The sequence below is a fragment of the Eupeodes corollae genome, chromosome 2 (genome assembly GCF_945859685.1).
Source record: "Eupeodes corollae chromosome 2, idEupCoro1.1, whole genome shotgun sequence".
Lineage (NCBI taxonomy): Eukaryota > Metazoa > Arthropoda > Insecta > Diptera > Syrphidae > Eupeodes > Eupeodes corollae.
In genome coordinates, this window is record NC_079148.1 from 158,448,070 (window position 1) to 158,465,640 (window position 17,571).

At 26.8% G+C, this 17,571-nt stretch overlaps 1 protein-coding gene across 19 annotated transcripts in view; it reads left to right on the top strand.

Moving 5' to 3' along the window:
- LOC129944075 (gamma-aminobutyric acid receptor subunit beta) overlaps positions 1–16,200 on the top strand; it is a 29,618-nt gene extending 13,418 nt beyond the window's left edge. For 7 of the 19 annotated variants that reach the window (XM_056053236.1, XM_056053237.1, XM_056053231.1 and 4 more), the window contains exons 6-11: positions 242–324; positions 3,098–3,235; positions 4,149–4,286; positions 6,079–6,363; positions 8,288–8,775; positions 8,861–16,200. In XM_056053236.1, the coding sequence (XP_055909211.1) occupies positions 242–324; positions 3,098–3,235; positions 4,149–4,286; positions 6,079–6,363; positions 8,288–8,775; positions 8,861–9,025 (1,297 nt within the window). In that variant the 3' untranslated portion in view covers positions 9,026–16,200. The remainder of the gene's footprint in view (positions 1–241; positions 325–3,097; positions 3,236–4,148; positions 4,287–6,078; positions 6,364–8,287; positions 8,776–8,860) is intronic. The other 12 variants (XM_056053250.1, XM_056053249.1, XM_056053247.1 and 9 more) reach the window with 8 other exon arrangements.
- Positions 16,201–17,571: the final 1,371 nt, after the last annotated feature.

Consider the following 17,571-nt stretch of genomic DNA (forward strand, 5'->3'; position numbering starts at 1 on the left):
TATGACAAACTTTTACCAAAAAATGTAGATAATGTTCTTGTCTACATAAATAACAAAGAGAGCTGAGAATGTTAAATCTAAGCCTTATAATCATTTCAGTGGACAACACATGTGTAATTTATTTGAGAACTTTTGAATTCAGACCCTTACAAAACAGAATTAATATCGAATCCTGATTGATTGGAGATACAAAATGCTAACTGTGCTAAATACTGTTTTTTTTTCATATCATTTGTTTCAGATTAACTATTACTGCATCATGTCCGATGAATCTTCAATATTTCCCCATGGATAGGCAGCTATGTCACATAGAAATTGAGAGCTGTAAGTATATTTTGTAATATTTAAAAGTAACTTCTACTTCTAAAATTATGTTTGAATAAATCAATGTGAGAATAAAATTCGCTTGTATCTTATTATGATGAATTTAGATGTTTACAAATATTAAACTCATTCAGAATAAAAATTAATTCTGTAATATTAACATTTGTGCTGTTTGTTCCTCTACAACTATATAAATGTGTGTGTTTAGTTTATTTTAAGACATGGCAAAAATAAAAGCAAAATCGTACACAAGTATAAAAACAAATTAAAATGACAAAGGTTAAGCATTTAGCATAACAAAACTTCGATTTCAAAAGTATACTGGCACTCAAATTTCACTGCTTTTTAAAATGAACTTTTACAATGATCTTCTTTGAACACACTTAAGTGTAAATACATACCTAATAAAATAAAATAAGCAGCATTACATTCTTTCAGTAAACAAATATTTTTATTTAATATATTTTATATCGCCGAAACATTTACTATATGGAATTAATTTATATATTAAACTTTATATTGTACTTAAGGAGTAACAATTATTAAATAAAAAGTTTATTGGTTGGTTTTCGGTCGCCTTCTCTTATACAGCAACCGCAGAAGGTTGATTGCAAATATCGACTGGTAACTATAAGCAAAGGTTTTTTTTTATAATACAAATTGGTTGAAACTATCAAAATTAATATAACTTGATACTCTTGAATAGAATTGTTAATTAAAACAACAAACAATATCATAAATATGTTAGTCCTCATATAACACGGGCACTTAAATCACTCTTTATACATGCACTGCTTGGAATTTACTTATGCGAAACGACAATAAAACACAACTTGCAACTATTATTTATATTAAATGTAAAAATTATTAAGTTTTATAGCATGTTTATGTTAAAGTAAATTTAATTATAAGTAAGTATATTAAATTGTATTTTTTCATAGTAATAATAATAAAAGCAAACGGTTATTTTAAATTTGAAAATATAGTCGAACTTCTTAACACCGTGTGTTATTTGATACAAAATCTTAAACTACAATATTTTGAATAAATATGTTTCCCTAATATTTCGTATAAACTTTTTGTTGGTGCATGAAACAAATTGTTTGTTTTAAGGCCATTACCATTTTTACTTGAGCTTAAATTTTCTCGCATTATTTTATTAAATAAGCAGATAATCGGTAATATGCCCATTTTAATACAATTTTAAATGTCCTTTAACGCTTTGCGGTTATTAAGCGACGACATTGAAACTTCGTTTGAATAAGTACAATAATTCTTATGTAATCTATTTAATTAAATCATAAGACAGTCTGAAACTGAATTAAAATAACCGACTAGATCAAACCCCACCTTCCAAAAATAATTGATGTGAAACTCAATTTTCGCTACTAATTCCCTCTAATCATGCATTTTCTTAATTTCAAAGTGTTACAATTTGATATCGATTAACAGTTATGTTAACTTCAAAAACTTTTAAAGTCTATAGGTTAGAAACAGTACTATGCCATTAATGATTTATGTTACCTATTTTGCCAATCAAATCTAATCACATCAAATACTAACAAAAATGTAGGAAGAATAAAAAAGTGAGTCCTGAAATGTAACAGTAGTCTGGTTTAAAAAGTGTTCGATTTCATCCCCAGTGATGTTGTAATAAAAGAAATACTAGAATTTGTTTCAATTCTTTATTTTAATCGGACACAACAATGCAACGTTCAATTTGTGTTAAAGTACAAATATGGTGTTAACAAAGAATAATAATAAATTAAATTTACCTGGGTGGTAAAAAAATACACATGTCTTCAAAAGAATACCTGTTTATTTTTAAGAAATTTAACCTAGATATCTTTTAAGTGTAAGGAGATTAATAGCAACTTGAACAAGTAACAAGTACAAAAGGAGAATAAGTGCTTGAAACAGCTTATGAGGGAACTAGTCATAAAGATCTGTCTTTTTATTTCCCCACATGAACCGTGCATGAAATTGTGTGAAATATGTTAATATCATTATGGAAGTTATCACTTCCAAAAAAAATAATCTTCACACTGTTCATTCTTCCATAAGGTGGTGATATCTCCGCCATGACCATATTATCTGATATCTGTCAACACCCATTCTACAAATCTTCCTTGGTGCCAAAATAAACCCTGTAAACTTTAGAATAACCTTTTATTTTTTGTTACAATTATTGTGTTTGCTTCGTTTACTTTTGTTTTAATAGTATTACATGTTTAAAACACACAAAATAATGAGGATGTGAATAAACTCAAAAAAAAGTTATCATGTCGACAATGTTCAACACTAAGTATAATTATTTTTTGTATGTTTTGTCCGTTTCTTCTGTAAAAAGTTTCTTAATAATTTATTTGGTATGACTTGAACTATTTTTGCTGAATTTTTATATTTTATGATTTTTTACTTTAAGCTTATTCACTTCTGTTTTTGCACACTATTGTATTTTATCAGGTACTTATGTTGAATTTCGTGCTGTAAGACTGAATTTGCTAAAAAGAGTGATTACAATTTTTAATTAGGGACCCTGTTTAAACATAAACAATACATATGCCAAAGAAATTTTAACTTTTTAATATTTCTGTAAGATTACATTTTAAATAATCAGATTTGTAATGTTAATAAAGCAGGGTCCATATTATAGATAATCTATATTTAAAAAGAATAAGTTGTCATCATGTATGAGAGACTGTTATTGTATAAATTTATAACACAACAAATTGGGAATGACACTATTTTATATATTGTTTTGGCTCTGGAGTCGGTTACACTATGCGAGATATACGCTACTTCTGGAGAGATGGACTGAGTAGTGTTGGCATGAGCAGTGAAGTTGAGCTACCCCAATTCCGCGTTTTGGGACACAGACAGAGGGCGACCGAAATTAACCTTACCACAGGTACCCACCAAACTTGCAAACAAAATTATAAATACAGTACAATAAAACACCTGTTTTTTTTTTAAATTTTACTTTAAGTATGAGTTGTATTTATAAACAAGATAATTAAGCTTTCGTTGAGTAATTTTTTACCTTTCGTAGAAATTTTAATATATTTTTATTTATTTTTTTAGTTTGTTTTTAGTTCGTATATTTACTAAATTATAATTTTTTTGCACCTTGTTTTAGTATAAAATATAGGGATATACTCTAAGTCCACATGGCAAACTTTTTTTTAAAATAAACATTCTTATGTTACAGAACAAATAGAGTTACAATGTGCCAACTTAATACCCAATTTTGTTATTATAACTTCTTATAATATGCTATTGTAATTAGGTAGCTCTGAGGTCATGTATAATGCTTTCGAAGAGGATTAATTAATACTTTTTTATATCACCTGACACAAAAAATTATATAACTATATAGCCTAGAAACTAAAAAAAAGTGCCCTCTATTTATTACTGCCAAATTAATCCAAAATAAAAGCACTCCTGCCATTTACTACTGCCAATAAGAACAAACAGTAGCCGTAAGTTTTATGGATATTGCATATTAAATTTCTTTAACAATCGTAATAATAGTTAATTATTAAACTATGAAGTTCTGAATGAGACTATTAATATGTAATGAAAATCTATATTTGGTAAATTATATAAATATATTAATTAAAAATTATATTTAAAGCACAAAAACAAATTTAATGCAAATGTGTTAATAGTCTCACAAAATATTTTTTGTTTACGCATATTTTTATTTATTGCAAAATGAACTACTACCAATTCTACCGCTACATCGAATCGTTTTCCTCCTGAAAAATCGCTGAAATTAAATTAATCAAATTAAAAATGTATCGTAATTCGTAATGATACAGTTGGATATACTATGCGAGACATACGTTATAAATGGAATGAAGGCCCTAACTCAGTCGGTGTCTCAAGTGAGGTATCTCTTCCCCAATTTAAGGTCTTGGGTCATCGGCAGAGAGCTATGGAGATCAGTCTTACCACAGGTACCTGTAGACGGTTACCGATTTTTTCTGAGTTTTTTGTATAATTTTTTAATTTATTTTTCTTCCATAACATTTTAAAATGTTGATATTTGGTTCATAAACATTTACAAAAATTTAAAATAAAAAGAAAACTTTGAATATCTTTAGTTATTTTTTCTCTACCGGCTTACTGCTTGGAAAACAAAACTAATTTTTGTCTATTCATATGAAATACTTATTCCTATTCTTAATTTAAAATTTTCTTGCAATGTCGTAAAAAGTAATATTCGGATTTAACGAAAAAAATACAAATTGCGTCACATTTTATTAAGTGAATTTAAAATTCACAACATCTTAAAGTTGCGGTTATATCGATTGATATTATTACCTACATTTTTATCAATTAAAAGTTACAACTTTTATTTTTGTACGTATTTAAAGTTTTTGGAAACTTCACTTATTCTTTTTTGAGGGTTAGTTCATTAACCTAGTTTCTTTCCATTTTAGCACTAAAGATACTCAAGGTCTATTTGAAAATTTGAATGGTCAACAAATCCGAACTCATTTAACATTACTTTTGAGAAATAAAAGATTTGATTCGGGATTAATAAATAAATTTCGTCTTTAATTTTGTATATTAAAAGAATTATTCTCAATATAATACTATAGAGTACTCCCCACAATATTTAATTCATTAATAAATTGAGCAATTTCAACTTTTTGAATACATATATCAACACTTAGCCAATGCATGTTAAGCTCGCAACCTAACTCGCATTTAAATTTAAATATTTATTTAAAATTATGCTATGCAAAGTTCATAATATTATATATAGTTTAAATAGTTTCCTTTTTAATTGTAATAATAAACTCTAGCACAAGTAAACATCCAATCGCTCGATAGCATTAATATACGCGTACCTGTAGTTTAAAACCATATCCTAAGCTTTTTAAAAGCTTACATACGAAGTTCTATGACATAGCAGCAAATTGAAATTATTTTTATTATTTTACCACTTCATTAACAGTACCTAACAAATTTATTATAAGTATCTACTCGTATTTTTATTTGAATTTCAGCCACTTACTAAAATTACATTTGCATTTAACTAAAAAAGTCAGCCATTTAAGCGAAAGCCTACCTTCAGCATGTTATTTTATAATATATATGAGCAAAATAGTTTTCAGGTTTATTTAATTAACGTTTTTACAAATAACTCATTCCTAATTTAAATAAAAATAAAATCTAGCTTCTTTCATCTGTATATACCTTAATGGAAGTTCAAATATTTATCAATAAATTATATTAAATTAAAATCACCAACAAGTCATGTTCTTTTAAGATAACATATATACTTCAGCTCATTAATAAAGAGTTATAAATGACTACTTAATTACTTAATAATAATACAAACACAAAAATGAATACATGTTTTTATATATTTAAATTTCGTCAACTTTTTATTTTCAGTTTTCTTTTCAAGGAGATTTTTTTGTTCTTATCAAAGCCGGAAAAAGACTAAAATACCAAATCACCTTTATTCTAGTTTTAAAATAGTTTTATTTATATATATTATTATTTTATTTATTTATCCGTCATTAAAATCAATCAAATCACAATTTTTTATTAGTTTTGTAAAAATGCTTTTTTCTTACTCATTCGGAATTTTAAACTGAAAAATTTATTTTTGTTTTTGGATTTTAGATTTTAGATTTTAAAAATCAACGTTTGTAATTCATTGCAAAAATAATTATATAATAAAATTAATGTTTTTTCCACTTTTCTCTCGGTGGATTTTCTTCCCTTTTTCAGGAAACTATTCGCGATTGGCTTGTGAGATCCAGTTTGTAAGATCAATGGGGTATTACCTCATTCAAATTTATATTCCATCTGGACTAATCGTAATTATATCATGGGTATCCTTTTGGCTCAACCGAAATGCAACACCTGCCCGTGTAGCATTGGGTGTCACAACCGTGCTAACAATGACAACATTGATGTCATCAACCAACGCAGCATTACCGAAAATCTCATACGTAAAGTCAATAGATGTTTATCTTGGAACATGCTTCGTTATGGTTTTTGCTAGTCTCCTGGGTAAACAATTCAATTAAAAATATAAATTTTCTATTTTTCGTTCTCTGTCCCGTTAAATATCCTGTATCGAAGTACATTACTAAGAGCTAACAAAAATTTGTATCTTGCGTTTGTATGTGCGTTCATTTTTTTAAGGGACTATCGTTTATCGTTATCGTTATAATTTTTGTAATCGTTATGCAATAATGCGTATTGCGTTCAAATAATAAATCGTATTTCATTATAATTTTCGTAGTTTAACTGTTGTTAAGACAACCTTAATAAAATATACTCGTCTATCTTTCGGTAATCGGATTTTTAAATGACTAAATACCTATATATATATTTTTTAAATAAAAAAGTGCACAGAAACGCATGATACAAATAACACACAACTAAATGTCGCAATTTTTTTTTCTACACAGAGCATTATATTGATAAATCGTAATTTCTTTAACAGCAGTTAATTTTGCTAACAATACAAAAGTATTATGCATAAAGATAAATGTATAATTATATATATATATCCTTTAACAGACATGTATGTGTATATATATATATATACAATATAACTGCGTGTATGTAGGTATACGTACGCATAAAAACAAAATAAAAATCTCTTTTTTCGTATTTGTATGTTATTGTTAATTTTCGTATAATGATATATTATCATTTTGAGAAAATTAATGCAAATTCATTGATATGTGCTAAAAACAATGCAAAAATATACCGAGCTTTTTTATACGCAGATATATGTACCTACAGATTACATAATTATTTTTATATTACACTTTACCTGAACGCCTTACCTACTATATGATCCGCACTTAACACCGCTGAACGCTTAATTTAATAGCAATGCAAAAAGAACCGTATTGATATTTAGTTCTTATCAATAACGATTTGAGTTCAATGACAAACTAAATATAAAGAAAAAAACTTAATCTTTCCTTCCAAACGAAGATATTAAAATACATATGTAAATACATGTATAATGTATTCACCTTGAAAATAGAATAAAACAGTTATGCACCTTCATCATTTAAAGTCAAGCTTTGAAACGAAAGCGACCTTTCATAGATTTTGAGATTTCCTGTGAGTATTTTTCCTCACCCCAACACCAAATCATTATTGTTAATATTGAATTCTATTTCGTTTTAATTAATTTTGAAAGCCTCAAGTCGATTGTTGGTTTTATTCTCGAAGCACATATGTACATAATTATTAATTAAGTATATAATTTTAGAAATGTACGCGATGAACGATTGCGTTTTTCAGTTTTTAACCAAGCGGTTTCAATTAAATTAACTTTAATGATATATTCTGATAATTCAATTTTTAATCTTACAAATAAAAATATGCATTGCATATAAAGTACCTCTACATACACCACACAAAAAAAGTTAAAATTATAAAAAAGCAGCGGTTATGTTTGCAAGCGCTTGTTCAATGACTTTCCATTCGAAAATATTTTCTTTAAATGGTATTATAGTGACAAACCTAAATTTTTCGGTTGCTATTAGCATAATTTCAAATAAAAAATTACCATTGGGAATTATTATAGTTTTTATTTTATTGTCACAATCGAATGGAAATGATAAATTCCTCACCACCTGCTATTGCACTTCATAATTTTATTTTAAATGTAAATATAATTATAAAGTTTTTTAATTTGATTTTAATATCAAGCGAAATCTTACTAAAATAAAAACCACGTGTATAATCGCAGTTGAATATTAGAAATTATTTTTATCAATTAAATGTCAAAATTGAAAATTTTAAATGCGATATTACACTGTTTTTGTGTACTATGTGTATGTTCTGTTGCTTCCACGCAATCAAACTTTTTTTTTAACATGTTATAAAATACAGAACATTTTTATTTGCATCTTTTAATTTCACTGTTTTAACTTCCATCAAATCAAAAAATATTAAAATCATATAGAATACGCTACCGTCGGTTACATGGCAAAACGAATTCAAATGCGAAAACAAAGATTTATGGCGATCCAAAAAATAGCTGAGCAAAAAAAGCTACAAGTAGAAGGGGGACAACCAGCGCCCAATCCAAATCCAAGTGGGGATCATGGACATGGGCATGGCCATGGTCACAGCCATGGGCATCCTCATGCACCAAAACAAACAGTGAGTAACCGCCCAATTGGCTTTTCCAATATCCAACAAAATGTTGGTACGCGCGGTTGCTCGATAGTGGGACCCTTGTTCCAGGAGGTGAGATTCAAGGTTCACGATCCTAAGGCTCATTCCAAAGGAGGGACTCTAGAGAATACTGTGAACGGTGGACGTGGTGGTGCTAGTGCTGGAGGCGGTGGCGGCGGAGGTGGTGGTGGAGGAGGTACTGAGGGCGGGGGTGGTGGTGGAGATGCCGAAGCTGGCAGTGCAGTCCCCTCTCATTTACTTCATCCTGGAAAAGTAAGACCTAAATTACCTTCATCCAAATAATATAATGTATTTAAACAATATTTAAAAAAATATATATATAATTTTCTTTACAAAGGACATCAACAAACTCCTAGGAATTACTCCCTCGGACATTGACAAATATTCAAGAATAGTCTTTCCCGTATGTTTTGTTTGCTTTAACTTAATGTACTGGATAATTTATTTGCATGTGAGTGATGTCGTCGCTGATGACTTAGTGTTACTTGGAGAAGAAAAATAAATTTATTCGTTCGTTAAAAACAAAAAACACAAAGTTAAAAAAAGGAAAATATCGATTTCGAAAAACAAATATATCCATAATATTAAAAAGAAAAAAAATACTGAAACACTACCATCACAATAATACCCGCAGATCAACACTAAATATAACAAAAATAATTTAGATTAATATGTTCCCGATGCTGAGCGCATAATTACTTCACCAGCCCAAAAAACTTAAAATAATTGTTCTCACCAAACCCTTACTCGAAAAAAACTAGGTTTTAAATCATTACTTAGTTGTAAACAATTGATATAATTTAGTCTTAAAAATATTATTGTACAAAAATAATTTTTACATACATGTTTATTATATAAATCGTATGGACAATTTGCGAGTGATATAACCACTGAAACACGCTTCCTAAATTAAACAAAAAGGTAAATGTTAAAAAGCAAGATCGTTACAGAGCCCTTAAATAAAATTGTCAGTCATAAAATAATACAAACCAAACAAGTAAGCGGACTCTCGCAACGAAATTTTATTATTAAAAAAATGCACAATTATAGTGCCCGCACCAAACAAAATTCTAAATTGGTTTACCAATACTATTTATGAAGAAAAAGCAAGTGTTTAAAATTGTTTTAGACAGCGCAAAATCGATTCTCTATTTTTATTAGTAAAAAGAAATAGTTAAATAAAAACATTAAACATTCGCGCTTCCAATACTATTTGCCAAATTTATTTACCTCTGGAGTAATCTCGAATTAAAAAATTAAATACTGCATTGCACGATTTTGTTAATAACAAAAATGTATCTAGGCACATCCAAATCATGTTCTATTTTGGTTTTATAAATGCGTTGAATATGAATTTAAAATTTATATGTTATTTGTTAAGACGTTAATTTAAGGAAAACAAATAAGTAACAATAGAATACAAATTGTTTGCAAACTGTAAATCTACTCTTTTTGTATTTGTTTAAAAAAATAATAATTAAATAAAACATAACAAAAATGTTAAGAACATAAGATTTCATTTGCTTCTTTATTCATATGTGTACCTACTAATACATATGAATATATGTTATGCATGTACATACATTTATTGTACCCCCATTAATTTGTATTACTTTTATTCAGTCATCAGTTTCCTAGTTTTATTTTTAATTCCATTAGTATTTCTTGTTATTTTAATATTTTAATTTGCTAGAAATGCACAAACATACAATTTTTAAGTGTACAAACAAAAAAAAAAACTAAATAAATACAAAAGGATCAGCTCTTTGGTTCTTGCTGATTTCCAACTTATTCTGTTTCTTAGAAACGCATTTTATCACATCTTTTTGTACCAATTATTGTTCAATTCCAAACATAAATATAGAAAAATTACTTAAAAAGCATCGGGAAATAATATATAACAGAAAATATTTCTACACGCAAATTAGATAGAATTAAATGATTTACAAGTTAAAATAATAAGAGAAATTATTAAAAAAATTCATTTTAAATCAAAAACGTAAAAAAATAGTCAAAATATAATATTTTCAGTATTCTCTACAGAAATCTTTTTGTATTTTTTTTACCACACCTTTTAATATCCAGAAGAATGAATGAAATACTTGATTTTGGAACTAAGATCCAAAATTGAAATTTTATTTTTCACATAAGACACTACGAAATTGCAAATGCGCATCATTCAACACACGTCATTATAGAAAGTGTTTGTAGATATAGGAACTGTTTTTATTTAATTTTACATCTTGCACCTTTTCTCTAAATCTCATTCAGTATACACGTAAACGTAACATATAGATATATACATAAATTAAATAAATAAAAATAAAAAGGAATATGCATACATAAATATATATTTATATAAAAGTGTGTATATAGGTACTTATAGATTGTACAAATAGATATACTGAAAAAAATTCTTACTAAAACGTTATATATTAATAATTTTGCAAAAAAAAAATAGGGAAAATAATAACAAATTAACAGTTGAAATTCAAGAGGGAAAGAGGTATTCAAAACATAATAAATATTTACATATTTATTATTATTGAGGTAAAATATAGATTACATGGTCATGTAAACGGTTATATGTAAGCATATAATAAAATGCAAAGTTGATTAATCTCTCGCACACTCAATTTAACCAAAATATACGTTCACCCATAAAACATTTATGTAAGAGAACACGTCATACTATTCATTTCCATTTGATGGTTGTGAAAGAAAGGAGCACCTTTTCCATAAAACATCAAACATTATGATCCAACCTACTGACACCGCTTTTTCAACATCATCGTTTAATTATTAGTTTATTCAGTATATTCACCTTCTTTCGTTAGCATCCTTTCAAAATAACAATATATATGTTAATTTGAACAGCAGTGATATAAATAAACCTATATATCAAAGTGAAATCTAAAAAAAACTGCCTAAACCGCAATAATGCGATTAAAAACATATTTTATTTATTCTAAACATTTAGACAAATTAGATCTTTTTAATATGCTCTTATTCAGGTTAAGATATAACATCACTTGGAAACATGTATAAGATGACTTATGTTTTCAAAAATAAGCATTCTTCAATCTGCAGATATCGAGCAAATACAAACTAAACACAAATTAGAATATTTACTCGTTAAATAAAAAAAACAAAAACAAAAACATAATTAGATTGACTTGACCATTTCTCAAAACTAAAAACAAACTTTCAAGTTTAGTTTTAGAACAACAATGTCATTTGTCTTCGAGCCATAATTTTAGAGAACTAATATTGTAACACGGAACAAAAATATGTTAAATCCAAAAAAACTTATTCCTTCGGCTCCTTCACATAACATAATATATCACAGCTCAAACTAACTTATATTGTTTTAAAATGAAAGCACTATTTTGCACTACCTTTATCCAATTTTTGTTGAAATTTGCATACACCTTCTAAAAATGCCATTGTTTTTCTTTTTTAAATAATAATAACCAAATCATTTGCTAGGTAGGTTTAAAATTTAAACATAGATAATTTTCAAAAACATATTTTGATAATTTATGTTACTTGGGAGATCCAAACCCACTACCTTCATATAGCAAAATAGAGATATAAAACTTGTGTAAATAAATATTTTGCAGAAAAATAAATACAAATCTTCTGAGCAACTACAGCAACACTGAATAATTTATTTTTATAAAAATAGGTAAATCAAGTATTATTTTGTAGGAACAGACTTCGCAAAACATTTTTACTTAATTTTATTGTATTGAAACAAAAAATAACTTGAATGAAAAATAATAGCAATCAAATAAAAACACAGTAATAATCTAACCATTCACATGATATGCTCGCATGTACAAACTTACATACATACCTACTTTTTTAGAAAGGGTTTGTAACCTCTCAAGTCTTGATTCAACACTTTTCGGGTATATGATTGTTGAAATAAGATTTCGATTAATTTGAATACATTTTTTAATGATTAAAGTTTGCAAAAAAAACAGAATAAATCTTTCTGTATCTTAGATAAGATTTCAAGACATAGTTTTTGTTTGATTTTTAATTTTTTTTAAGGCCATACAATCTCAGCTTTTCAAATTTTATTTTTCGAGAGCCAAGAAATTATTTTAAATTTATTTGAAAAATGTTCCTAAGCATCATATATTTTAAAAACTGAATCACGACTCCTTAAAATAAATACGGGATGATATTTTTTTCACGAGATTTGTTAAGGATTATTTGAGAAGCTAAAAGTTGGTATGTGTGTTAAACTTTTGCAAGTTGCAAACGTGTGCGTATGTAGAATTCATTGCATTTTCAAAGAAAACATTTCGAATGCTCCCTCTTTTTAACCTTATGTATATGCTTATGTATGTCTTATAGCCAGATCAAATTGTGTATATAACTGAATAACGAGTATAATGACTGCATGCAAAATATTGATACATTTTATAAATATATCATATTTACAGAAACACTAAAGCCAACCCAAGAAATACTAAAAATTAGAATAATGATTGTTTCAAAAGTGACAACACTCTTTCCGATTCGTGGTTATTATAATAACTTTTGAACTTCAAAGTGTCGCACTGTAGAATGAAAATAATAAAAAAAATATATATAAAAATATTAAAATGTGTTTAAATAAAACAAAAGCAATACTTTTAAAACATACATACATACAATTTTCTTTTGTACTTAAGTTAGTTTTGTTATTTCTTTTTTTTGGAAAATTTGTGTTATTTAAGTAAACACCCTTAATATTTGTATAAAAACAAAAACAACACAACCAAATCTAAAGAAGGAATGAGTAGTAGTAAACAATTTAACATAATATTGAAATAGACATAAACAAACACAAATTATAGAAACAAAATTTGTTGCATAAAAATATTGTCCTTGATGTGAATGAAATTTTAAACTCGAACACTTAGTTATTTAGAATAATTGAACGGTAAACTATTCTACCATATCATGTCTTGGGAAAAATTCTATTTGAAATTATTTGTAAAAAGATACAGCAAAAATATTTATGCTGATTTGTCATATTTTGAAGTGTTTTTAATTTAAAAAAAAAATAAGTACGTATGGGATGTCTATAAAATTATATTTTTGTTTACGCATTTACTTGACCTTTTGAGGTTTGTGGAGTACTACACTACGACTTATTTACAAAAAGTATTTTTATTTACGTAAGTTTTACTTAAATGAATTGAACATCAAACTTCTAAATTTAATAACTTTTCGAAAAAAAATCTTATTTTTATACATTAGGTACCGGGAAAAAAGATCTACTATAAAACTATTATGAATGATACTTAATATAAGATAAAACGGATGCTCAACGGTTTCGGAGCCTATTTAAGTTTATAAAAATTAGATATATAGACATACAAATCGCAGGGAATACATCCGATGTGTTCCCACATAACATGTTTAAATATACACATACAAATAATACTTTCTTCAAAATTAGAAAAATGTACATTTAAAATAATTGAATAAATACATTTGAACACAAAATAGTTACAAAATAAGTGAAACCATGAAATTCTAAAATATAATCACGTAAGTAAAACATAGCTAACAATTAACTTATATAATTATAAAAAAAAACAAAATATATAATAATACCAGAATTAAACAATTAAAAAAAACTTGAATCAATTTCGTTGCTTGATTTCAAAATGAAGAATAAGTTGTTTTTTATATTCATACACATGTAGACACAAATTCACATATTATATAAATATTTATATTGTAAAAAAAAGACAAAATACAAACAATTCTGAGATTATAAAAAGTAATATAAACCTTAAAACAGTTCTGTACTTTGAATGCATACAGTTAAATTATAAAACAAAATGCATGGCCGTTAACTCAAATAGACTTTTTGTTAATATTAAATATTTGACAATCGGTTTTTAAATTTAATTTATTTTAAACTAAACTGTAACCATAAATAAGAACTTGCTTTTTATAAGGAAATAGTATTAATTGATTGTATGCAATTTGATGCGTTTTTGGAAATTGGAATAAGAACTCCGTTATTTGTTTGCTTATTATATTGACGGAAGTCGATATCAAAAAATCGAAAAGTCATACTTGTACATTTAATTATGCTTCAATAAGTACATTAAGCACATGAATTTAAAATTATGTGAGCAGATATTTCATTCCTTATTGCATAAAGTATTTGTATTGCACAAGCAAATTTCTATAATCCCAAATTTTCAGTAAGAAAGCAATTGTGTCTTTTTTTATTCATAAAACTGTTAGAACTTCCTTCTCTAATTAGTTTTTTTTTACTCTAAGTTCTTAAATCTGTTTAGTATATTATTTATCCGTCCATGAAATCAATATCGCAAAAGTTCCTATAACTTTAACTTCATAAAAACTTCATTTTTTTATAAACCAAATATTTATTTATGCATCTGTTTTTCTTTGACGATTAATATACTTCTATATTATGTACTTGTACTTCCACTTTTAAAGTGTATACCAGTGTGTTCCTTATTTTTAAAAATGTTGGGTTCCTAGACGTTCATTTTAAGTTTAAAGCCTTTATCATAACAAAAACTAATGCCAGTCTGTAACTAGAGTTTCATGCTCTACTTAACTATATCATGCTTGTGTTGGACCAGCTCGCCAGTTCTTTGATATCCATCTGTGATTTTAGGAACCATGATAGTAACCATAAGATTAATGTTCAAGCTCATAAGCTCGTCCTGCATTGCTGGACCAGAGAATGATGCGGCCAAACTTATGGCTTTCACTGCCACCTGAATGTCAGCAAAATAGCCGTATGTATATATTTTGGTTCCGATCTGAATTAAGTTTGATTACTTTACAACGATTGCTATATTTCAAATTCTCTCATCACTATGCCATCCTTTCAATCCGTTCTGAATGTAAAGATCAATTTCAAATTCTAACTGAGGCTTTAAGCAGGTGTGCATATCTCATTGCTTATGAACATAGAACAGCTATTTTCTTGATTTTTGTATATTCAAAGCAATTAGCTATGCAATATATTTATAACCATAAGAAAATCTCGTTGCAAAGAGGCATGAATAAATTCTAAGATAAACATTTCAACCGTGTCGCAAATAATATTTTATTTATTTTAACCCAACAATATTTTTGTTTTCACAACTCTGCTCACTGAATTATAAATTCAAATTAATTTAAAATTTTTGTTTGTGTTATACTGAGTTGAAAACTACTTGAAAACCTAACAAATATTTTCAAATATTTACATATATTGTTATAAACTTAAAGGAGTTGTATCTGTATTATGCTCATGATTTTTAAGAAGTACCCACAAATATTTCAAACAGTGATTTTTTTACCACAATGCAACAATTTAATTCATAAGAACTAGATATATATTTATCGGTCCATGCGATAAAAAGAACTCTTAGTGAAGAGACTTTTAAAAAGAATATATATACATATAAATATGTATAACAACTATATAAAAAGAAGTACGTATGTAAAATGATTGATCAATGATCACAATTTTTGACTGTGTTAATTTCATTGTAAAACTTACAATATATTATAACTAGAAAAAGAGAAATTTAAGAAAAAATAACTATAAAATTAAGTTTAATACAAAAAATACGAAAGTAAAAAAAAAAACAAAAGTATAAAAAAAGCAAAATAAACTAATTTGAAATTGAAAAACTAGTTTTCCTTTTTTTGGTTTATTAGTAAAGTTTCTTTGGAAAATCAGTAAGTTTTTGAATTTTTTTTTCTACAAAAATCAATCAACCAAAAAAGGTGATGGGCCCAATCATATGGATGGATTGTTCAGCTGGAATGCAAATCTATAACTTAAAATACAAATACATAAATAAACCTAAGAGCTGAAGGTAATAACTTTACGCAACAAATTAAAAACTATTTTCTCATGCCTCAATGTGCGAAATATGTGGAACCCTCTGTTGCGGAAAAGATGTTCGATATAAAAGATATGATAAAAGAAATCAAAAAGTTTCCCTTATAGGGTCTTAACTCCAACAGAATCTCCAAATCAAACAGGTGCGCCTAGCAGATAAGTCTTAATGATAAAAAGCATGGGGCCCGAATTAAGAAACAACATACAGTCGAAAAACTTTATAAGCAAACAACCAAAAAACCAATAATTAAATCATTTTCGAATATCATAATTACTATTTTATACATAACTATATATATATGTATATGTATAATTATATAATGCTATATATTTTATAGTTATATTCACATAATTAAGAAATCAGAATCAAAAGATTTACCGCCAAGTAGAAACAATTCTTTGAAAGAATCTTATCGTTTATGTAAAAACGAATGATGTATTGTGATTGATAAAATTAAATATCGCAAAATAAAGAATTATAATTATACGAATTTGTATTATTTGATTTGATCGAATAACATGATGGTTGTAGGACTTGAAGTAAGTACAAATAAATGTTCATTTAGATATAGTAATTAGACATCCGTTAAACGGAAGCGAAAACTTTTCTGAAAGAACAATAATATGTATATGGCAAATTGCACAAGTTTATTTTCGAAGTATATACTATGTATATCTTAAAGTCGATTCACATGACATGTAAAACAATTAATTAGTGACTTTTAAGTAAATATAGGTGAGTATACAAAAGTTGGGTAACACGATGTCATCAACCAATATATACAAAGTCTTATTATATTTTATTGAGGTTACAATTTGTTTGAAAACAATGGAAAGACCTTTATTTGGTCACTCAATGGCAGAAATTCATTTTTAATACAAGTTGTTAAAAAACACAAATAGTTCTTAAAACGTCAGTCCTTTGGCATGTCCCAACCCTGAAAACCAACAATTAAGTAGCTGTCTAGTAAAAATTATCATCGATTTGAGAAAACTTATCAATTTACTACAATCTGTGATGTATATAAATAGTTTAATATATACTACATCTTTTATAATGCAGTGTTATCCACTTTATTTTTAAAAAAATAAGAAATTTTGTGTTCAGTTTCATTCGTCAGTCCTTTGTGTGTTATTTAAATTTTAAATTCGTGCGAAAT